This window comes from Symphalangus syndactylus, chromosome 2, assembly GCF_028878055.3.
Source record: "Symphalangus syndactylus isolate Jambi chromosome 2, NHGRI_mSymSyn1-v2.1_pri, whole genome shotgun sequence".
Lineage (NCBI taxonomy): Eukaryota > Metazoa > Chordata > Mammalia > Primates > Hylobatidae > Symphalangus > Symphalangus syndactylus.
Genome location: NC_072424.2, coordinates 5,734,166 through 5,756,746, shown reverse-complemented (window position 1 = coordinate 5,756,746; position 22,581 = coordinate 5,734,166). Strand labels below are relative to the sequence as shown.

General features: G+C 58.9%; 2 protein-coding genes across 4 annotated transcripts in view; one reads left to right on the top strand and one right to left on the bottom strand.

Annotated features, from left to right (window-relative positions):
* Positions 1–18,298, top strand: part of INPP5A (inositol polyphosphate-5-phosphatase A) — a 235,756-nt gene extending 217,458 nt beyond the window's left edge. For all 3 annotated transcript variants that reach the window (XM_055245047.2, XM_055245039.2, XM_055245059.2), the window contains exons 12-16: positions 2,287–2,360; positions 12,415–12,526; positions 15,580–15,648; positions 16,598–16,685; positions 16,774–18,298. In XM_055245047.2, coding sequence (XP_055101022.1) covers positions 2,287–2,360; positions 12,415–12,526; positions 15,580–15,648; positions 16,598–16,678 — 336 coding nt within the window. In that variant the 3' untranslated portion in view covers positions 16,679–16,685; positions 16,774–18,298. The remainder of the gene's footprint in view (positions 1–2,286; positions 2,361–12,414; positions 12,527–15,579; positions 15,649–16,597; positions 16,686–16,773) is intronic.
* Positions 18,299–19,674: 1,376 nt separating this feature from the next.
* NKX6-2 (NK6 homeobox 2) lies at positions 19,675–21,007 on the bottom strand. Its single transcript, XM_055245068.1, has 3 exons — positions 20,400–21,007; positions 20,138–20,310; positions 19,675–20,028 (listed from the first exon to the last, which is right to left on the bottom strand). The coding sequence occupies exons 1-3, from the start codon at positions 20,803–20,805 to the stop codon at positions 19,774–19,776; spliced, it is 834 nt and encodes a 277-aa protein (XP_055101043.1). The 5' UTR covers positions 20,806–21,007; the 3' UTR covers positions 19,675–19,773.
* Positions 21,008–22,581: the final 1,574 nt, after the last annotated feature.

Here is a 22,581-nt window from a genome sequence, read left to right as displayed (position 1 = left end):
GGAGAGACGCAGCCCCACCAGCAGGTCCCAGAGAGAACCAGGAGTAGCTGAGCTGGAGCAGGGTGGGATGAAGAAGGAAGAAGAACATTTGTGTAAAGCTTAAAAACATGTAGGCTAAGGCGAGCTGCTTTTTGTGGACTCATGCATGGCAGTAATATAAAAACATACTTGGGGCTGGGTGCGGTAGAACACTTGGGGGGCCGAGGCAGGAGGATTGCTTGAGGCCAGGAGTCTCAGACAAGCCAGGGCAATGTGGCAAGACCCCGTCTTTACAAAAAATAAAGACTTGGCGGGAGTGGTGGCACACGCCTGTAATTCCAGCTGCTCAGGAGGCTGAGGCAGGAGAATCACTTGAGCCCAGGAGGCAGAGGTTGCAGTGAGCCGAGATCACACCACTGCACTCCAGCCTGGGTGACAGAGGGAGACTCTGTCTCAATAAATAAATAAATTAAATAAATAGGTAAATAAATAAATAACTTAAAAACCATACTTGGGATTCTTGAAAGGTCTGAGTTACATTGGGAGGAATGAGAGGGTTTGGTAGTGCAGGGGAGATCTGATCCCTTCCTGCCAGTGCCTTCCTGAAATCTCAAAATGTGTTGTATCGTAGAGATTCAGGGAACCTGCCATCAGCATTTTGATGAAAGCCACTGGATGGCAATGACTCCTTTCCGACTCTCAGCAGATCTCATAGATGCTCCTGGGCAGGACTTAGGGAAATCTGGGCTCCTAGGCTCATAGCTGGTGCCTGCAGAGCCAAGAACCGCATGGCACCTAGTGGCTGGCAGCCTCCCTGCTGCCTCCTCACCTCCACACCTGAGAAGCCAGCGGGGCCCACGCTGGGACTGGGGACCCTGCTGCATCTCTGATGTGGGGGAGCCTCAGACTTAAGCGCCAGAATGACCTAGAGATGATGTGTGTTTATAGGCCTGTGTATGAATGTATAAATGCCTGCATGCAAACACACACATGCCTGCATACAAAGAAACGTGCCTGCATGCACACACACATGCCTGCACACACATAAACACACGCCTGCATGCAAACACACACACCTGCATACACATAAACACATGCCTGCATGCAGACACACACATGCCTGTGCACACATAAACACACGTGCAGGATTGGTCCAGAGCCCATGCCCCTACTCTGCCTTTGAGGAGGGGCATCTGTCTCCCGAGGCCTCCGCTGCATCCCCACCCCACTTAGGAGCTGACTTGGGGCCCTTCCCAGAGGCTGTGGGTGCTGGAGGGAGGGAGTTGCTCCCTGGAAGGGGAACTGGAGCTGTACCCTCTTAGGAGGCAGGAGGCAGCAGGGCTGTGAATGCCTGTGCTCCAGGCAGGAGGCCTGGGCCAGTGGCTCAGGTAGCAGCCTGGCACAGGGTAATGACTGTGCACAAGGCCGCTGATTGCCCGTTTCAGGGATGATGGACGAGGTCACAGGAAGAGCCGGGATATGGTGTGGTTTTGAGGGAGCTCTAGCTCAATGCTATGCCCTGCACAGCTGTGGAGACATGACTAATGAATAGCACCAGAGAGGGTGTGCGTGGTGACCACTCAGAAACATGGCTGGGCTGGGCCAGTCCTGCAGGGGTGGGAGGGTGTGCGTGGTGACCGCTCAGAAACATGGCTGGGCTGGGCCAGTCCTGCAGGGGTGGGAGGGTGTGTGTGGTGACCGCTCAGAAACACGGCCGGGCCGGGCCAGTCCTGCAGGTGTGGGAGGCAATGCCCGCCTGGGGCTTTTGGAAGAGTCTCAGGGGGCAAGGCCATTTGCTGCCTCCCGTGCATGTGGGAATGAGTTTTGCCCCCGAGCTGCTGCCGGAATCTCACCAGTGTGCACCTTGGGGCCACCTTCCCTGATCTGTTCTCACAAAGCTGGCATTGCTTACTCTGCAGGTTACTTGACACTCTGGGCAGGACAGGAGCTGTGTTCCTTCTGCTAGGGGAGCCAGCCCTAGGGAGGAGAGGCCGAGAGGGGCTACTGCTGGGGCTGCCACAGCAGTGCCCGAGGCCACGAGTGCTTCTCTGGCGTCCCCAACAGCGAAAGGTCTCTGGGCGGGCAGAGCACGCCTGTAACGGGCAGCGCAGGTCCCACTGTCTGCAGCAGAGGCAGGCAGACACCAGAGCCTGCTGGCACCACAGAGCTTTCTGGTGGCAGATGTGGCGGCTCTGGGAAGGGCAAATGTCACACCGAGCATTCGAGTGTCCCAGGTGCACACAGACACACTTGCCCCCAGCAAGGAAAACCAATGTGACTTTATTTTCTGCTCTTTCATTTCTTTAGCTCCTGGAGTTTGACAAGGAGTTGTCTGTCTTTAAGGACAGACTGTATGAACTGGACATCTCGTTCCCTCCCAGGTAAGGAACATGCTGTTTGCTGGATGAACCCGGCCGGGAAGGCGGCGTCTCCACCCTCCTAGTCTCTGGTGCATCTGCGTGTCTGTGTGTGCCAGTGTGTGCTGGGCATGAGTGTGTGCATTCTGTGTGCATCTGGAGTGTGTATACCATACCTGTGTGTACACGTGTGTGTTGTGCATCTGTGTGCACATGTGCATCTGTGTCTGTGTGAACGTGTGTCTGTGTGCACATGTGCATCTGTGTCTGTGTAAATGTGTCTGTGTGCACATGTGCATGAGTGTGTGTGCATATGTGTGTCTGTGCAGGTGTGCATCTGTGTGTGCACGAGTGTGTGTTCTTGTGTGCATAGTGTTTTTGTGTGTGCGCATGTATTTGTGTGGCCTGCACTTGTGTGCGAACTGCACCTTCTCCTGCCCTTTTCATGACATGAAGAAAGCAAGCAGCTGAGAATAATAAGTAATTCTGTTATCTTTTTTCAAAAAAGGTTTTTTCCAATATGCAAAATACATTCTTATCAGATTTGCACACGAGGGGCCCACGGGGACTGTGTGTTATGGATCTTTCTGGGAATATCGGGGCCTCCAAATGCAGTGTGTCCACGTGGGTGTGGATGTGTTTAAGTTATGCATGTGTGTGTGCCTGGGTTTGAATGTGCGGATGTTGCGTGGGTGTCCATGTGTGTGCAGACCTGGTGCAGATGTGCATGGGGCGTGCATTACACAGTTGTGGATATGTGTGCACAAGGTGTGCTTGCGTACATGGTTGCATATGTGAGCATGAGTGAGAACGTGTGTGACATGTGTGTGTATAGGGCTTATGCATGTGGCTGTGTGTTCCACGGATGTGTGCACATGTGTGTGTGTTCACACGTGGAGATGTGTGCCTGGGTGTGGATGTTTGTGTGCCTTTTTATGCAGATTTGCTGGCACAGAGCAGTTCTCACTGTTGGAAGCCACAGGGGACTTCCACTGGCAGATGTGGACTTTGCCTCTCAGCTAGGAGCAAGATTGGGAGCCAGAGGATGCGGCCTCAGGGAGCTTGGGTGGGAGCCAGAGGATGCGGCCTCAGGGAGATTGGGGACACAGGCTTTCCTGAAGCCAGAGGCAGTGCTGTGGGCTGAGCCTTGAAAGTGACAGAGCACTTTGGTGTCCAGGGGAAGTTTTTGGAGAGGTTGGAGGAGCCTCCAGAAGGCGGTGGCCCAGGTCTCTCGCCCTCCTCACGAGCTTCTTCCTGTTCTGCAAAGACACCGAGCCTCCCTGCCAGGCATGCCAGCCTCATCCTGCAGGAGGTGCAGGAAGCCCCAGGGGATCTCGGGTCCACACCCCTCTTCCTGGAGGGCTCCCCCATCCCGCTTGGATCTAAAGTCTGACTGCTGGACACACAGGCCCCCAGAGAACCCCTCGTGCCCAGTGGCATTCCAGAAAGATCCGTGGACCCTGACCCTCAGCGTTCCCAGGTACCCACGCACCCAGTGGCATTCCAGAACCGTGGACCCCGACCCTCAGCGTTCCCAGGTGCCCACGCAGGCTGGGCTTGCTCTTCGGCATTTGGCTGGGTGAGATCGGCTTCCGCTTTCTCACTGCTTCTGCCCTGGTGGGGGGTCCTGAGTGCCTCTGCGTGCCAGGCTCGTCCACCTGCCGCCTCACACTCTTCCCAGTGCAGCTCCCCGCACCTGTCAGGATACGTTGGCCTTCCTGTGCTTTCCCGAAGGCTGCCAGGGCTCTGAGGCCGTGGGGAGGCGTCCTTGCCACAGCCTGGCCCCTGAGGCCTGAGTCTGACCCAGCTCCTCAGAAGCCGGGAGCCGAGCCGTCATCTGCACCTGCTGGTCTGGCAGCGTCTCCTTCCCGCGGTGGCTCCCGGTTTTCAGAATCGTTTCATAGTTTTTGCTGTTGTTGTTAGAGTGAACGCATTGCAAACCGGCCGAGTAGCCAAATGCATCGTCCCGTCACTGCCTCCCAGTCCCCACCCCGGTTTTGGGTGGAGGTGAGCTCACCGCCTTGGAGTGGCTTGAGGCACCTTGTCAGCATCGGTGGGCAGGACCCTCTCGCAGGCAGTAGACACTGCATGGGGAGAGCCCGCACCTGCTGACCCAGAGAGGAGACAACATTCCTAGCGTAAAGCTCCAGGAACAGCCGTGCCCGGGACGTTGGTGCGCACGCTGGCAGAGTGACGCCAGGAAACGTGTCATTGGCGGATGGGTCTGAAGACCAGCAGGGTCTTCTCTTGCAAAGATGTTTGCCACTGATCCCATGGATGAATAGAACTGTGCTCTGAATGAATTGTAACTGAATGCTGTCATTTTGCCAGAAAAGGTGCTAATATTTCAGACATTTATACAGCCCTCAATTTTTGTCCTTAACTAAAAGCATGGTTCTTCCTCGTGCCTTCTTTAGGGACAGCCACAAAAGTGACCTGTTTGAGGTGGTCAGGAGCAGGAGGGTGAGCAGGCGGGAAGGAAGCTGGCCGGACCTTGGGCTGCCTTTGCCTCCGCATAAAGAGCTCTCCCGGGCGGGACCCTGAGCTGTAAGATGGTGCCTTCGGGCCAGGACAGCACCCAGGATACAGCCTCCCAAAGGCCTTTCATGCCATGCGCTATTTCCATTGGGTGTAATGTGTTAAAGCTCTACATGTGTGCTTAGAATTACTGGGGGACGAGGGACCCATATTGGCAGAGATGAGTCTCGCCCACTCTGGTCTCTGGAAACCAGGAGGCTGTGAGTGGATGCGGGGTCAGATGGCGTCAGCCCTTAGTGGTGAGCAGGGGCGGCGGTGGGCTTTCTGCACCCAGCATTGGTCTGCCTGGCTCCCCAGAAGCCAAGGCCCTCCGGGCAGGATTGTGGTGCGCGCCTCAACAGCAGCCCTGCAGCCCCCACCCCGTAGCTCCCCCGACCCCGTAGCTCCTGATACGCGTGGCTCCCGGTACAGCCCAGGCTCAGGTGGCGGCGATTTGGACACCCCAGCGGTAGCATGGAGCTGCCGCCTTTTTGCGCATCCTAGCTAGAAGTGAATTTCTAATTTTTAGTTTAACTTTGAGAATTAACTGTCATTAACTCTAAGATAAAGAGATTTAAGATGGCCCCGCAGTGGCCGTTCCACTGGCGTGACAGCCTGACATTTCCAGGCGTTAGCATTTCTCACGAAACCCCGTGTAGAACAGGGCTGGCGAGGGCAGCGCCTCTGGAACCAGAGTCCCAGCTCTACCCCTGACACTGCAGAGTTGGGCACATCGCTCACCCCTCATGGCCTCAGCGTCCGCCCTCAAGATGGTGTCGTCTCCTCTGGGCAGGCTGCGCCTTCAGGCCCAGGCCTGCCCGACAGTACCCACCCCCAGGTCAGCCCCTCTGCAGCCAGAGAGCCGGACGCTCCCAAGTCGCCGCAGTGTCACCAGCCATCGGGTGGCTCCTGTCGCAGCTTCCGGAATGTGGGGGGCACTGCGCTTCCTCGCGGAGGCCGTGGTGCTACGCATAGTCAGCTGGGGTTTGGCTCTTCCTCTTTGTCTGTGTGGACGCTGAGCGTATGGAGGATGGGAACTGTCAGTCCGTTGCCTGGAGGCTCCCTGTGTCTGTGGACTCCTTATGTAGTGAAGAGACTGCATCACTCTATTTATTAAGAAGAAAACCACATGCCACCATCGAAACGGCCCCGCAGAGCCTCGCTGGCCGCCCCAGTGGCCTGGCCACTTCCCTCTTCCAGCTACTGAAGACCCCAGAGCTTTTGTCCATGTGGGTTCCATCTATGGGTCATTGCCATCCGTTTTTAAATATTTATTAGTTCGTTTTAAAAATAACAACAATTACATGTTTACATAAGTAACATTTTTGTGAAAAAAGTACCAATGCACGGGGAGGTCTTCTTCTGCCAGGGCGTGATCTGGCGGCCGCACACACAGGTCCCGGGAAATCCCAGCCACCCAGGGTGTGGGAGTCTCGATGTGGCACGTCTGGCACCCAGTGCATGCAGCACCTTCCTCGGAACGGCAGAGCTCAGTGGAGGAGTCTCTGTGGCGGGATGCCACCAGCCTCTGGGACGAATATGTTTTCCAACACCCTCGGGTCTTCTTGAAAGCTTAAATTTTGTCATTGGCAGCAAATAGCATCTGCTGCTGCTGGAAGAGGCAGGCTCGTCCACCCTTCTGGAGAAAATGCCTGTTAGCCACCAAGGTCTAAGTTACCGCAGTCTGTCTGTCAATCTTTCTGGCAAAATGTGGTGCCCGTGAAAACAAGCAGCTGCTTTAGCTGGCGACTCAGATGCAGGCACGCTCCCCTGAGAGACGAGGGCCACGTCCTGTCGTCCCTCTGGGCAGAGGGCTCCCTGGAGGCCTCATCTCATCCCACCCAGCCCAAGACCCCATCTCCCAGGCCTGAGGTTCAACACAAGGAATCATTTCTCCTGTTTCCCTCGTAAATGAAAGTAGCTTTTTGTTTAGTGCTGAGGGATTGACGCTGGGAGAGACCCTGCCCAGCACGGCCCAGCCTCTGCCTGGTTCCCACACCGGCGCCGGCAGTTTTACCACCTTGGGCAGCGTTTGCCACGTCCGTGCAACACCAGCTCCGTGAAATCAGTGAATGTCACCTTAGTATCCTTGTCAATGTAGATATCCCCTCTCAGACTGCTGCAGGGGTTCCAGGGACCCACAGGGGGCCACATGCCAACTCCAGAACTGCCCAAAACTTGGAAGTATCCCCAGTGCCCATGAAGAGTGGGACAGACACTCAGCACTGACACAGAGGCCACGGCAGCCGCCCCGTGAAGAGTGGGACAGACACTCAGCACTGACACGGAGGCCACGGCAGCGGCCCCGTGAAGAGTGGGACAGACACTCAGCACTGACACGGAGGCCACAGCAGCCGCCTCATGAAGAGTGGGACGGACACTCCACACTGACACGGAGGCCCCGGCAGCCGCCCCGTGAAGAGTGGGACGGACACTCAGCACTGACACGGAGGCCCCGGCAGTCGCCCCGTGAAGAGTGGGACGGACACTCAGCACTGACACGGAGGCCCCGGCAGCCGCCCCGTGAAGAGTGGGACGGACACTCAGCACTGACACGGAGGCCACGGCAGCCGCCCCGTGAAGAGTGGGACGGACACTCAGCACTGACACGGAGGCCACGGCAGCCACCCCGTGAAGAGTGGGACGGACACTCCACACTGACACGGAGGCCCCGGCAGCCGCCCCGTGAAGAGTGGGACGTACACTCCACACTGACACGGAGGCCCCGGCAGCCGCCCCGTGAAGAGTGGGACGGACACTCAGCACTGACACGGAGGCCCCGGCAGCCGCCCCGTGAAGAGTGGGACGGACACTCAGCACTGACACGGAGGCCCCGGCAGCCGCCCCGTGAAGAGTGGGACGGACACTCAGCACTGACACGGAGGCCCCGGCAGCCGCCCCGTGAAGAGTGGGACGGACACTCAGCACTGACACGGAGGCCACGGCAGCCGCCCCGTGAAGAGTGGGACGGACACTCAGCACTGAGCCACCGCTGCGCACAGCTCCACAAGTGAGTTTAAAGCCGGGTTGCACAGGTGGAGACGAGGCCCTGGGACTCCACAGGGTGCCCTTACTGCAGGCGGGGAATCACCTCCCTCCGCCCTTCCCGGTGGAGGCCTCTGGGCTGTGGGCCCGCACAGGGTGCGGTGGGCTGGTGAACACCCATGTCCCATGTGCACTTGGCCTTGTGTGTGCCTTACTGTGAAGTGAAGTTTACTAAAATAAATGGAAAAATTTAGAAGTTCTATCACTACCCGTCAAAACGTTTCAAAGTTTTTGTCATATTCAGAGCACATCAAATGGGAAAAAATAACTCCTTCCCAAAGGAAGATTGACTCTCAGAGGTGGGAAAGGGATGTTTTCATTGAACAAACAATTACTGAGCAAGATCAAGTTTTAGCTTTTGAAAAAGACAAAAATATACGCAACACAGGAATGAACTGCCCAGACAAGTCCAGCCAGAGGTGGTCGCTCTTTAATGGACACGTATGTTTTTAAATTAGGGATTAGGAGGCCCCTTTCAAACTTTCTGTGGGCCATGATTTACGTTCTCCTGTCTTTAGATGTGTATTTATAGTGTAATAATTATCTAGCAAAATGAGCTGTATTGCCTGCAAGCTGGGTGCTCAGGAGGGAGCGAGGCCGCCCATCCACCTGGTGGTCACGAACCCTGGCTACCTGCGGCTCATACAGACTGTGGGACCTGTGCCGAGGGGGAGGACAGTGAGGGAACCCGACCCACGGAAAAGGCCTGCCAAGGGCTCTGGTCACCCCCAAGAGCTTTGTCACTCGAGATGTGGGCGAGGGGCGCGCCCGGGACAGCCTCCTGCTCTGTTGCCCAGGCTGGAGTGCAGTGGTGACCTCGGCTCACTGCAGCCCCATCCCCCCTCAGCCTCCCAAGTAGCTGGGACTACAGGTGTGCACCACCACGCCTGGCTAACTTTTTTATTTTGTATAGAGACAGGGTCTCACTACGTTGTCCAGGCTGGTCTCAAACTCCTGGGCTCAAGCAATCCTCCCGCCTCAGCCTCTCAAAGTGCTGGGATGACAGGCGTGAGCCCCCGTGCCCAGCCCCGCAGACCCTCTTGGAAGTCTGTGCCGCTTCCTTCTCCCACTCGGTAGCTTCAGTGTTGTCCCAGCTGAAAGCGTTTAGTTCTTTCTCTTTGGTTTTAGGGCCTTCTCCTTTTCAGGAATTTCAGTGGCAGCTGGTGTGTTTGGAAGCGGGTGTCTGAAGCCAGGGTTGCCGGTGGTGCCTGCAGGCTGCACAGGAAGGCAGAGCAGCTTTGATGAGGTGCTGCTTGTGACGGGTGTGTGTCAAAACCGTTTTCTCTGTAGTATGCTACACCCTCCTGCTCCTTGTACACAAGAGCAGCGTGGTAATTGGTTAATATTTTCACCAGGCGGGAGTCAGAGGAGGGGCTTTCACCCTGACTCCCACCTGGAGAAGTGAGGCTGCACTCCTGCTTCTTCCTCTGAGCTCGGCTCGGGGAGCTGGTGTGAACTGTCGCCGTTTGCTTGTGGTTCAGGGCGGCTGAGCACTGTGGCGAAATGAGCTGGCCCCTACCCAGCCTGCCTTCTGGGGCCCTCCCAGGCCCGTTGGTCTCTCCTGTGCCGTCGGCCCTGCCCCAAGACCTCGACGTAGCCAGGCTTCTCCGCCTGTTGTCTGCTTCTCAGGCCCATGGCGACCCTACCTACTCCTCCCAGCCTGCTCAGGTCCTAAAGCTGGGCCTTGTCAGCAGGGCCAGTCAGCCTGGCCACAGCCAACAATCTGCCGTGCAGCCTACACAGGGGCCGCTGCCCGCATCCTACAGGGAGGAGAGAGGGGCAGGGAGGACGGGCAGTGCCTGCAGGCGAGCACAGGAGCACGATTGTTCGCCCTATCACAGCCGCTCCCACGCTGTGGGGGCAGGTGCACCCCTGTCCTGTGTGCCCCCCTCCCTCACCAAGCAGGTATGCTTTCAGATAAGCCCACATGCCTGGCACTCCTGCATCAGTCACTGCTGGGCAGCGTCCTGCTGCTCTGTGGTGTGGCCCTGCCAGCGCCTCCCGCCTGTGGGTACAGCGGTGGTGTGCAGTCCACACTGGCCTTCCCCAGACCCAGCTGGAACCAGCCCCTCCTGCATTTCTCCTTGGGTGTTGGGGACCACAGGGAGCACCCCTGGCTGTGGATTAAGGTTGCTGCCCCCAACAGCCTGGCCAGGACACCCCTCTCACCCAGGCATCTTCTTCCTGTTGAGTCGTCTGTGAACACTCCCAGGACAGCCCTTCCTGGAGCAGATGGGCTGAGGAAGCCGCTGCCACTCGGGCGTCCCTGTTCTCCCTTGCTCATCCCCAGAGCCCAGTCTGTCTGAGCAACAATGCCCATCAGACCCTGTCCCATGGACAGAGGGCACCTGTGCTTCCTGCCACGCCCTGGCTTCTCTCCATGCCCCCAGGGGGCGCCAGGCGGCACAGGCTCTCCAGGCTCCATGGGGTGCATGAGGAGTGAGAACTGGTTCGGTTCCAGCTTCCTATTTAGAAGTCACCTATTGTGTGCTGTGTGGATGTGTGTCCGAGGGGCAGTGGACGTGTGTCCAGAGGGTAGTGGACATGTGTCCGGAGGGTAGTGGACGTGTGTCTGGATGCAGTGGATGTGTGCCGGGGGCAGTGGACGTGTGTCCAGGTGCAGTGGACGTGTGCCGGGGGCAGTGGACGTGTGTCCGGGTACAGTGGACGTGTGTCCGGGAGGCAGTGGACGTGTGTTGGGGGCAGTGGACGTGTGCCGGGGGCAGTGGACGTGTATCCGGATGCAGTGGATGTGTGTCCGGATGCAGTGGACGTGTGTCCGGGGGCAGTGGACGTGTATCCGGATGCAGTGGACGTGTGTCCGGATGCAGTGGATGTGTGTCCGGATGCAGTGGACGTGTGTCCAGGAGGCAGTGGATGTGTGTCCGGGGCAGTGGACGTGTGTTGGGGGCTGGGCAGGCTCCTACCTGCATCCAGTTTCCACTCGTGTCCGCGGTTGGGGTCAGCTGAGAAGCTCCTGAACAAGGTGGCCCAGCCTCTCAAACGTGTGAAATGGGACAGGCCACCAGGTTGCTGCTTCTCCTGAAAAAACGTGCAGCTGTTCTCTGCTCTGTGCTCTTCAGAAACATGCATGACACGTAGGCCCTACATAGTTGTTTTTAACCAAGCAGTGACTTTGCCCAAGGCCATGTGGCAGCCACGGCTCCTGTGAGTGTCACTCCCACTGGAACGCGGGGAGGATGGGAGCTCCTGCGTCAGGGCAGACCAAGTTCCGAGTCCCCGGCTGTTTCCAGGTGGTTGGGCACAGGGCCCACAGGTGCCCCTGTGGGCAGGGTCCGGCGGGCATGGGAGGGGCTGCAGAATCCGCAGCTGAGGTGCCAGGATGGACCCGAAACCCAGTCACAGCCAACAGGGAAATTTCACAGAGAATCAGATCCCAGTCGCGACAGGTGCTGTATGATATTTTGGAATTAACTGAAAAGACTCTTGAGACTCTAGTGAAGGCCACGGAGGTGTTGAGAGTAAGCAGAGATGCTGCACGCAGGATCCCCGGGGTTTGTTCACTCCAAGTGGAATTCGTTACCTCTTCAGTGCAGTCCCAAGCAATATGCCCATTTGGGGGTGGGTTTGCAGCCTGATGGTTGGGCCGGGCCCCGAGAACCTGCAGGCCCTGAAGTGGGGGCTGCGCTTGCATGTTCCAGACACGGCGGGTGGTGGGGGCCATGGCCATGAGGCTCCAGGCTGGTGGGGGAGTGATCAGTCCGTGTGTGTGTGGACTGCTCTGCTGTGTGAGGGCGGGGGCCGACAGCTCGGAGACGCAGCAAGGCCGCTGAGGAGCCCAGATGAGCTGTGCCCTGGCCGGCGGTGGGTGGTGGAGACGCAGCCAGCAGACCCCAGGCGGTGCGGGATGCGCTCACTGTGTGGATGAAGGGCTCCGCCCTCAGGGCTAGTGGCACCGCCATGTGGCCAGCCCCATTCGCAGACCCGCAGAGGGCATGGGCAGGCCCGGGAAGCAGTGAGTCGGGGACAATCACCCTCCACCGCAGCAGTGACCCAGGGCCACGGCCTGAGCACCTGGACGCTCCCCGAGGTGGGAACGGCGTTAGTCAAAGCGGAGACGCGTATGCCACACCCCAGAGCTGCCTGCACTTAGAGGCGTTTCGAGCTGAGCTGGGCCGGGTCACCAGGTGGAGGAGCATCCTGGGACCAGATGACACTGGCTGCCATTTTGTTTCCACGGAGGTTTTCATCATACTTTAGACCATGTTCAAAAAACCAACAAAAACCAAAGCTCAACAGACAATTTCATGCAGTAAAGGAAGGACTGAAGATACTGTGTTATGGCTAAAATTTAATCTCACATAAAAATAAGTTTGATATAGAACTTAAATGGTGAATTTGGTTTTATATTCTAGAAACTTCCATACGTGTATTCATTCCCCAGGTAGTGCTCGCCATTCTAAGGTGTATTGGGAGAGAATCGGCACAGCCATCCCTTTGGGGCTGAGGACGGCCTGAGCCGGCCGGCTGACCCTCTGCCTTCATGTCTCCCCAGCTACCCGTACAGTGAGGATGCCCGCCAAGGTGAGCAGTACATGAACACCCGGTGCCCGGCCTGGTGTGACCGCATCCTCATGTCCCCGTCTGCCAAGGAGCTGGTGCTGAGGGTGAGTGTGTGCTGCCCCGGCCCTGGGCGCAGAGGGACGTGGAGCGCTGGGTCTGGTCTGGCCCGGCCCTGGTGACAGGGCCCCAGGGGTGGGGGCACCCAGTCTGGGGAATGCTGCCAGGTTGGGCCCTGACTTCGTCCTGCCATGAGCTGCACGTCAGCACTGGGTCACCTCTGAGCCAGCACTTGGGCTGGGGCAGCAGCAGATGGAGCCGAGTTCCTGGGCCATGGGCAGCCAGCGTCGTCCTGAGTTTGAAACATACACGGGTGGTTGGCAGGAAGTGTTTTCAGATCGTGGTTCGTTGTATCCTTGGAAGTCAGCGTGCTCTTGTGCATTCCAGCGCTCACGGGCCACGCCGTGAAGCACAATAGAAATGTCTGAGGTTGTTTTCCTAAGTTGTAAATTAGAGCCAGATTCATTTGGAGCCTTGGTAAGTTAAAAATGAACGGGTGACATTTTCAGATGACGTGGGCCTTGGGAAATTTTCAGATTTCCTGTGATTTTTTTTTTAACAATTTTTTTTTTTTTTTTTTTTTTTTTTTTTTTTTACAAAAAAGGAGACAGGGGCTTGCTTGCTACATTGGCCAGGCTGGTCTCAAATTCCTGGGCTCCAGTGTTCCGCCCGCCTCGGCCTCCCAAAGTGCCCGGACTACAGGCGGGAGCCACCGCGCCCGGCCAATCCTGTGATTTTTCAGTTCCCACATTTTAACATACAAGGAGTATTTTCAGAAGAATCAATATCTGAATTGGTTTTTTCAACCCCGTGAATGAAAATTAAATGCAGATAGTAACGAAGCTTGCGGGTGTGCGTGGGAACTGCAGCCATGCCCAGCACCCAGAGCTGGAGCCTCTGACCATGACGTGGGTGGGCAATCGGAAGGAGGCTGGAGACTCTGGTGGTACTACTGCCAGCCTGGTGGGTTCTGCCCCCTCTCCACTGTCCCAGGCCCAGAGCAGGGACAGGAGCCCCCTACTAACCCCAACCTCAACGCCAGCTGTCTGAGGCTCCTGTTGTCCCTCACTGCCCATCCGTTTCCCTGTGCCAGATGGCACCAGACCCCAGGCACAGCAAACACCTGGGTGCAGGTGTGCCCTCAGCAGGGCAGGGAACCTCTGCAGCCCCGGTCCCTGAGATGCACCCTGCTGGCCTCTGCCACGTGGCTCTGTCTGCCGGGCTGGGTTCCTTACCGTTCCTTCCTACATCCTGGAACACCCTGGGTGCAGCCTGCCCTCCGTCCCTGGCTGTGCTGTGAGGAGCCTGCCTGGTGGGGGCCTGGGCTGGAGGCGGGGCCCCTTGGCGTCCCTGGGTTCTGCAGCCAGCCTGGCTCCTCTGCAGCTCCACCTCTGGCCTGTGGGCAGGGCCTGTGCCCATCGTTGAGGAAAGCGTGCTGGCCCAAGCCCAAAAGCCCAGGAGTGGGCTCAGCCTGGAGCCTGGCTATGGACATGCCGCTGCCCCTCTGGCTGGGCTCACTGGTAGGCATGCCAGTCGCTCAGTGCCACATGGTGAGTGCTCCCATCTGCCGGCGCTGAGAGCGGGTCAGGCATGTGGAGCCCAGGGCTGCCACCAGCGGGGCAGGAGCCTCCCGGGGATTCGGGCACAGATGCCATCCCCTGGAAAACGTCGGAGGTCACGCGAGTGCAGATTGGTGAGCAGCGCCCAAGGGCAGAAGGCTGGCAGGGCTGTGGCCTCCCCACATTGTGCTGCCGCTGCCAGGGCTCCACCAGCTCAGAGCAGGGCAGCATTGCAGCCCGTTTTCCATTCACTCACAGCCTCTCATGTTCTCTGGACCCGGGACTTGACACTTCACGCTCAGGGTGGAGGACGGAGCCTCACAACACACACCTGGCGGCCTTTGACAGCCCCTGCCTCCTGGGGCCAGAGTTTGGACAGGCTCTCCCCATGGGGCCACCCAGTGGGCAGCGGGTATGCAGGACAAGCAGACGGGCGCCGGGCGCGCTCCGCAGCCTCATCCATCATGACATGCGCCGTCACCTCGTCACCAAGCTCCATTCTGCCTCCGCAGCCCTAAAACACCAAAAGGGGCTCGGGACGCGGGCGGTGCTGCTTGGGAGCCTCGGTGACAAGTGTTCAGTGAGGTGTGCCGCGCGCTGCCTGTGCCCGCCGTAATTTGTTTATCTGTCCAAAGATTATGCAGTTGAAAATCCACAATTTTATGCTGCCTTTGTAAATTACCACGCTGCGTTTGATGAATGTTTCTCCACTTCCGCGGAGGCGCCGCTTCACCCGCAAGAGACGGGAAGGTGCTCATGCATGCGGTGCCGAAGCTTGTTTTCATTCTTTCTGGCAGGCGCCCATGCTGGAAAGTAAATCTGACCTTAAGCTTCCCATTGCATTAAAGATAATTCAGTTTTAACTCGATAGTCTCAGATGCTCCAGCTGTGGATATAAAATTCCAGCCCAAGCAGAGTCGAGTGCTGACCAGCAGCAAACCCCTTCCGGGGGCACCCGGAATACAGGCACCCGCTGAGAAGTGCGCACACAGCCGTGAATTACTATGCACAGATTGCTTTGTGTAGTGGTGTGGAATTCGGTGTCTGTTCTTGTTTGAGCACTGAGTTCTAGGTTAATAGAACAGTCAAAAACAAATCAAAGTGGGAAAATTGGAACTAGATGGGCTGCCTCAGAGGAGCACACCTGCACAGAAAGCTGGGGCACACACACACCTGTAAACAGGGTCCCCTGCAACTCCCCTGAGAGCCCAGGAGCATGTCTGGGAGAGAGGAGCTTGGGAGCCGGGCCAGCACCCGCGGCTCCCCACGCAACCCCTCCTAGAGGCAGATACCTCTTGTCCAAAAGGGCCAGGGTCAAGGTGCTGAGGCGCTGCCACGTCACCAGAGCCTTTGGTCCATGAGCTGGCCTCTCTCTCAGGGGCCGGGCAGGGCGGGTGGCAGAGGCTGGGGAGGTACTGGCAGGGGCCAACGCCCCCCATCTCTCTGCCCCCACAAAACCCTGATTTTCCTGCCAGTCAGCTCCCAACTGGACCCAGGATGCCCCACCTCCCCCCACTCACCTGTCTGTTTCCCCTTTCCAGTCGGAGAGCGAGGAGAAGGTTGTCACCTATGACCACATTGGGCCCAACGTCTGCATGGGAGACCACAAGGTGACAGACTGAGGTCCAGGGGCCGGGCTGGGGGACCAAGGGGAAGCTAGGGGGCCGGGGGGCTGGGGCCGGTGGGCGGGCGGGTGCTGGGGCTGCCAGGCAGGTGGGCGGGGGTTGGCCAGTCTCTCCTCTCCTGCTCTCCTGTCTTCTTCGTCTGACTCTACAGAGTAGGCCAAGTTGGTCTGTTTTTATTTAATTTTAATAAAATATCATAAGCTAGGTGGGTAAGTAGGAAGAAGGCAGAAATGACTAGCTACAATAGAATAAAATACATAATTTAATATTTGTAAAAAAAATGTTGTCCACAGCTGATTGTTTCTGAAGGCTGTTTTGCAAATACGCAGCTGCAGTGTTTTAATGGCCTTCTTGGGGCAGGCTCACCGTCAGCCAAGGAGCCGGGGTGAGGGCGCTCCCCACCGCGTGCCGAGGGGCAGCACTGGCACAGATCGTTTATTCAGGCAACTGCACCTCGAGAGTGTGCACAGGAGACAGATCAAATCTCATTTTCAGCCAAATAAATGAGTTAGCTTCTTCCACATTGGAGGCCCAGAGCTGTGAGCCCCAAACACACCCAGATAAGACGCTGGACCTGCCAGGTGCGGCAGAGCCGAGGGCGGGAGAGCCTTCCTTCCCCGCTTCATTTGGGGCCTACTTAGCCATTCTTTTACATCAGTTTTTGCATTAATTTTTTTACCTGGAAATAACACCTTCCTTGCAAAACCTCTCATGGCCGGCCTGGCTCCAGTTCCACATTCACAAGGCCCCCGACCCCCGCTCTGCCGTGGCTGCACACAAAGGCCAAGCTGCCTCTGCTGGCCATCAGCTCCTCCCAGCCCGGTTCATGGCTGCCCTTGTGAGACGCAGGGTCCAGGGGTGCGACGGGAGGCGGCGGCATGTGCTGTGCTGTCCCGCGTGCGCCTTGCTGACACCCTCCTCTCTTCTGCTGCAGCCCGTGTTCCTGGCCTTCCGAATCATGCCCGGGGCAGGTAAACCTCATGCCCATGTGCACAAGTGTTGTGTCGTGCAGTGACGTGGTGGTAAATATGACTCCTCCCTCTAGTTCAGCTTTTACGCAGCTTTTCCTGGTGCGTTTGTTCCTTTAACAAATTACAAATTCCATGACAGGGAAGAGATGCCAGCGCCACGAGAGGACCCTTCGTGAGCCCTCCCTGTAGCCGTGTACCGAATACGCACTCTTGAAAGCTGCATCAAGAACCCGCCCAAGCGCCACCTGCTAGACGGCCAGCCCCACACTTCGCTTCAGCCTCCGGACCATTCCGGAACAGCCTCACATACCTCACTGTCTCGTCTGTTCATGTGACATTAAGTAGAAATATTGGTTTTTTTTTTTAAATAAGTCACAGTCCTGTTGTCAAAACTCTAATAGACAGCAAAGAGGGTTCATACCGTAGACTCCGCAGTTTTCAGTTTTTAATGATTGTCAGTGGAGGGGCTTCTCCAGCACAGAGACCCCCCCACTGTGTCCAGAGACCCCCTCTGCCAGGTGGAGGTGTGTCCAGGGGCTGGGGAAGCCGAGACGGGCGCTCCCTCTGCCGGCTGGCAGCGTGGCCCTGAGCGTGGCGAGGGCGTCTGTCTCTGCCGATGCTCCTTCCGCGGCACTGACTCTGCGCCGTGTCACATGGTTTTTGAATCACACTGCAGCTGCTTTCCATTTTTATATATATATAAATACATATAAATATATACTTTTTAAAAATAATTTATAAATCTTACCAAAACTTATGCTAAATGTACTTTCCAGTAAGAACGCACAGGAGAGTCCCATCAGCAGGCGGCAGCACTGGAGTCTAGGAGCTCAGCTGTGTGTCCGTCAACACACAAATTAGTAAAAACACACTTGGCCTCGCCGTCGTGGGTAAAATCGGCAGCACTGGAGTCTAGGAGCTCAGCTGTGTGTCCGTCAACACACAAATTAGTAAAAACACACATGGCCTCACCATCATGGGTAGAATCGGCCCCACAGCACGTCTGCACTAGCGGCCGTTACTCCCGTGCCGTTCTTCTGTGTAATATTAAGAACTGAATGTGAAGTTTATAGCTAGCCTGGGTGTACCTTTTAAGAATTTTGTAAACCGTTTGTCTGTCTTTTGTTACTGTTTTATGGTGCCAAGTATTCTACATTACAACAATGATAACATGGGAGAAATAGAAATAGCCTAGTTTGCTTCCAATAGAAACTGCTTTTAACATGGGCTGTATATAAAAATATTAAAGAGAAACAAAACTGTACATTTCCTCATCGCTCCGCTACAAACAACCCACGTAATAACCTTGTTGCCAATATTTTTCTCCTATAGCACTAAGTACAGCATTAAAAGGTGATTAGAGAGTCTGTTGATGAAACACAAATGTATGTTTTATTGATTTTACTTTAGAACACTACAGAGTTCCTGGACCGGGTGAAGGCATTAGCTGGGTGTTTGGGATAAATACTACCACTGCAAGTGACTGCTGTCCACTGCGGAATCTGTTCTTGGTAGAAGCACCGGTCCGTGTCCCTGCTGTGGTTGCCACTGTCCGCAGTTCCACACGGAGTCCGCCCCACGGGTTTCAGCTGTTGGTCGTTCTGAGGGCCTTTAGAAGTGACTGGTCTGGTTCCTAAGCAATAAAATTGACCGTGGTGAAAATAGTCCCGTGTTGCTTTGTTTTTCTTCCTTTCCCTTCTCCTGCCACCTTTGAAATGCTAACTCGGAGCGGCCTCCTGTATACCCTGTTATTTGAGATCAAGCTCATTAGAAATCCGGGAATTTCACTGTATCACACACTGTCACAAAACACCAAGCCCTTCCTTAAGTGGAGAAAAACAGCCCTTTGGACTTTCTACTGTAATAAAGTATTTACCCCTCAACATTTTAAAACGGGATTATATAAATGCTTTGCCTTCCTCAAAACTTTAAAACTGGAAGCCCCTCTGCTCTGAGCTGAGCTGAGAGGGGCTCCCCACAGAAAAGCGTTGCTTCTGCCCTTCAAGTTGCTTCCTTGTAAAGAAGGCTGCTACGAGCCTAGAACAAAACGCGTCGAGTTTAAGCCGTTTATATTTCTCTTTAACGCTTCCGAAAATGCCTTCCAAGAGAAATCGTACCACCGCAATGATATAATTATTTACATTTAATTTTTGAAAATTAAAACTCCACAGTCACGCCCATTAAGATGCAGCGATGGGCAGCCCCGGCCACAGAGGCTGCCGGAGGGTGGAGGGGTTTTGTCAACCGGAGTCACAGTCCCGTGGAGCTGGCGGCATTTCAGGGCAGGACAGGGGTCCCCTGAGCCCCCGGCCGGGCGCTGCGGGGCTTGTCCAGGGGGCTTCCAGCTCCCTGACCCCGCGTGACCCATGGGAGGCCCCGCCGCTCCGCAGGCGTAATTATTTCGGATTTCTCTTTGCGGTCCTAGTTTGGAAGAAACTGCTTTCCACCGCGGGACGATCTAGCGGGATGGTGACCGAAGGGCCTCCGTGCAGCGGTTCAGACCCGGTTCCACCGGCTGAGCCCAGGGTGGGCCTGTGGGATGCTCCGCTTATGCTCAGAGGGTCTTTCGAAATAATCAGAGCAAACCCCTCGGCCGAGCGGGAACGGCTGCCCGGCGGCAACGAGTACGTGGCCCCAAAGCGGGAAAAGGGAAGAAAGAAAAACCTCCCCCGGGGGCTCGAGGCGGGTACGCGGCTCACCCGCCCTTTCGGAGCCCCCCAAGCGCGTCCGAATCCGCCCCGAGGCGAGGCGGGCCGGGCCATACCTGCTGCTCCGTCCCCGGCTCCATCCCGGGCTCCTGGCGGCTGTCGCTGCGGTTCCTTCCCGCGGGCCGGGCCCCTTCCCTGCGCCTTCGCCGCCTCCTCGCGCCTGCCCGGGGCTCGCAGCCTCCGCACCGGGAACTCGGAGGACCCGAGGCCGCCGCGCGCCCGAAGCCGGGTCTCGCAGGGGCGAAGCCGGGGCCAGGGAGGGGCCGCCTCGCTCCGGGTTCGAGACGGAAGAAACACGCGGTGCAGGCTCCGGAGCGGCAGCTCCGACGGGGACCCGTTAAATAATTTATTGATGATACAAAGCGACTCGCGCCCACCCGGGACCGCCCCCGGATTTTGCAAAAATAGACTCGCCCCCACCCCGCGCGTCCTCACAAGGCGTCCCCCGCGCCGCCGCCGCACGGGCTGACCAGCGCCAAGTTCGAGGGTTTGTGCTTCTTGAGCAGCCGCGTGATCTTCTCGTCGTCCGAGTTGGGGTCCAGGGGCCGGTTGTATTCGTCGTCGTCCTCCGCGTCCGAGCCGCCCACCTTCAGCTTCTCGGCGTCTGAGTCCTGCTTCTTCTTGGCCGACGCCATCTCCGCCGCGTGCCGCTTGCGCCACTTGGTCCGGCGGTTCTGGAACCAGACCTGGGGGCGGACGGGGCGGTCAGGCGGCCGTGGGGCCCGGGGCTGGCGCTGGGGCCGTTCGCAGGACGCGAGCCCCCGGCTCTGCTCTCCCGAGCCCCGCCGCGCTCACCTTCACCTGGCTCTCGGTCATGCCCAGTGAGTAGGCAAGACGCGCGCGCTCCGGGCCCGCCAGGTACTTGGTCTGCTCGAAGGTTTTTTCCAGCGCGAAGATCTGCTGGCCCGAGAAGGTCGGGCGCGAGTGCTTCTTCTTCCCGTCCTTGTCCAGGACGCCGCCGGCCGGGGCTGCAAGGTAGGGGAGGGGAAGGAGGTCAGCGGCCGGCGGGGTTCCCTCCGCGCCCACCTGCCCCGCAGCCCCCGCGCGGGCCACTCACCCGGGCCAGCCAGACGCGGGTCCCTCCAGGGCGCGCCCTGCACCACGCCGGGCCAGAAGATGGGCGGGCGCCCGGGCAGCTCGGCCAGGGGCTTGGGGTAGCCGCGCGCCACGGCAGCCGCGGGCCCAAAGTAGACGCCAGCGGACGACGCGAGCCCGTTGAGCCGGGGCAGCCCCCCCAGGAGGCCCCCGCCCGCCGCGCCCACGGGCCGGCCCAAGATGTCGCTGATGCCGTGCGGGGTCCCGAGCGGGAGCTGCGCGCCCAGGCCCCCCAGCGCGGGCGCCTTGAAGCCCGCCGGACCCTGCAGCGCGTAGGGGAACAGCGACGTCTTCATCTCGGCCATGTTGTGCAGCGCGGCCAGCGGGGCACTGCTCAGCACAAACGCGCCCGGGCGGTTAGTGTCCATGGGCGCCGCCGCCGCCGGCCCGGGCTCCCATCCGGGCCCCGCCGCCGCCGCCCCTGCCCGCCGGCCCGGGAAGTTTGCGCGCGGCCTGGGCGGGCGTTGGCTGCAGCGCGGGGCGCGGGGAGCGGGGCGCGGGGGGCGGGCGGGCGGCTCCGGCGCGGGGCGGGCGGGCGGCGGCGGCTGCGGCTCCGGGGCCGGTCGGAGCGGCGCCGCGCGGGACGGACGCGCTGATAACGGGGGCCCCCGGGGCGCGGCGCGCGCGCTGATTGGCTGCGGACCCCGCGGTCCGGCCATTGGCCAGCGCCCCCCCCCCGCCCGCGCGCCCCCGTCGGCCGCGCACTCCATGAAGGGCCCATTAGCGCGGCAGGTGCCTCCCGGGCTGTAAATTCGCCCCCTGATTTATCTCCCCGGGGACGAAATAAATCCCGCTTGGATGGGAGTTTAGTTAGGCAAAGGTTTTCATGCGAAATCAGGGAAAAATACAAGAACATATTTTATTAACGGAAAGAATGCAGATTTGAGGACCCGCCCGCGCGCTCGGAGAGCCCCCCTCGGGGAAGAGCCCCGGCCCGCGTCCCAGTCGCCACTGCTCCGCCGCCCGGGGCTGGGGTGGGTGTGGGCGGCCGCGGACGCCGGCGGGGAACGCGCTCCCGGCGGGTCGGGGCCACAGGAGGGCGGAGGACGCGGGTCTCAGAGTCCACGGAATCCACGGGCCTCACGGCCGGGCGAGGCTCACACGGAGCTGCCTCTGGTTTCACCGACACGCGGCCGGCGCGGTGGAGGAGTGAGGCAGGCGGGAGCGGGCCGGGGAGGCGGGTCCCGGGACCACACGCGCGGCCCGGCGCTTCCCCGTTTTTGGCCTCCAGGTCTCCCGTTGGGGGTCCCCCAGGATGTGACCTGGGCCCACGACTTCGCCCACGGACCGCCTCTCGCGAATCCCCGGCCGGGAGAACAGAGACCAGGGCGGCCTCAGCGCGTAAGCCCTGTCCAGGGCCCGAATGTGGGTGCGGGCTGGGGGCACAGCGGCAGAAACGCGGGCTTAGACGCGCGCGGGGGGCCTGTGTCACCCCCGCTCCCCCGGCACCGGGAGCCGCTCGCTCATCCATCCCGCAGACCGGGCGGTGAGATGACTCCGAGACCCGCGCACGGCGGCCGCGAGCAAACGCTCCGACCTCTGGGGTGACGTCTCGTATTAGTTTTGGGACACGGGGCGGCTGTGACTGTGGCCCACGGCTCGTGGGGAGCCCGAGTCTGGGGCGCAGGGACCGCCGCTGCGTGGCCTCTCTCGGGCCTGGGGGAGTTTCCTTCGCAACGACTTTCCTGTTTCGCCCCGGCCGCCAGAGGGTTGGTGCCGCGGAGGAAGGCGGCGCCCAGGGTTCGGGACCGGGGTCTCACGTCCGCCCCTGCGCCCCGCTCCAGCGTCCGTTTTCGTTTTGTGCAGGTCGAGGCGGGGACTTGGCGCCGTCGGCCGCTGCTGGGTGGCGGCTTGGAAAAGCCACCTGCGGCCAAACTCCGGGGCAGTGGTGCGGCCGCCGGGGCTGTGCGCACTCGGGGCTGCCCCGGCGGCTTCCCGCTCCACGGAGGTGCAGCCCCGCGTTCACGGGGGGTTCGCTTCCCCCGTCGGGTCCGCACTCGATTCGATTGGGATTGGGATTCGATTGGGCGCGGCCACCCCGCCGGTGATCGGCCCCCGCGGAGCCTGGCTCGGGGACCCCCAGCGCCCGCCCGGCCCCGAGACCGGCCCCCGCCTGTCCCGCGCCCCGCTCCCTCGGAGGAAAC

What these genes read in the sequence shown, in the direction of transcription:
- NKX6-2 (XM_055245068.1), bottom strand. Translation starts at nt 20,805, where the DNA reads ATGGACACTAACCGCCCGGGCGCGTTTGTGCTGAGCAGTGCCCCGCTG. An exon ending in CCCGCGTCTGGCTGGCCCGG is followed by an intron (nt 20,311 to 20,399) that starts GTGAGTGGCCCG and finishes CCTACCTTGCAG; the next exon opens with CCCCGGCCGGCGGCGTCCTG. An exon ending in TGACCGAGAGCCAGGTGAAG is followed by an intron (nt 20,029 to 20,137) that starts GTGAGCGCGGCG and finishes GTCCGCCCCCAG; the next exon opens with GTCTGGTTCCAGAACCGCCG.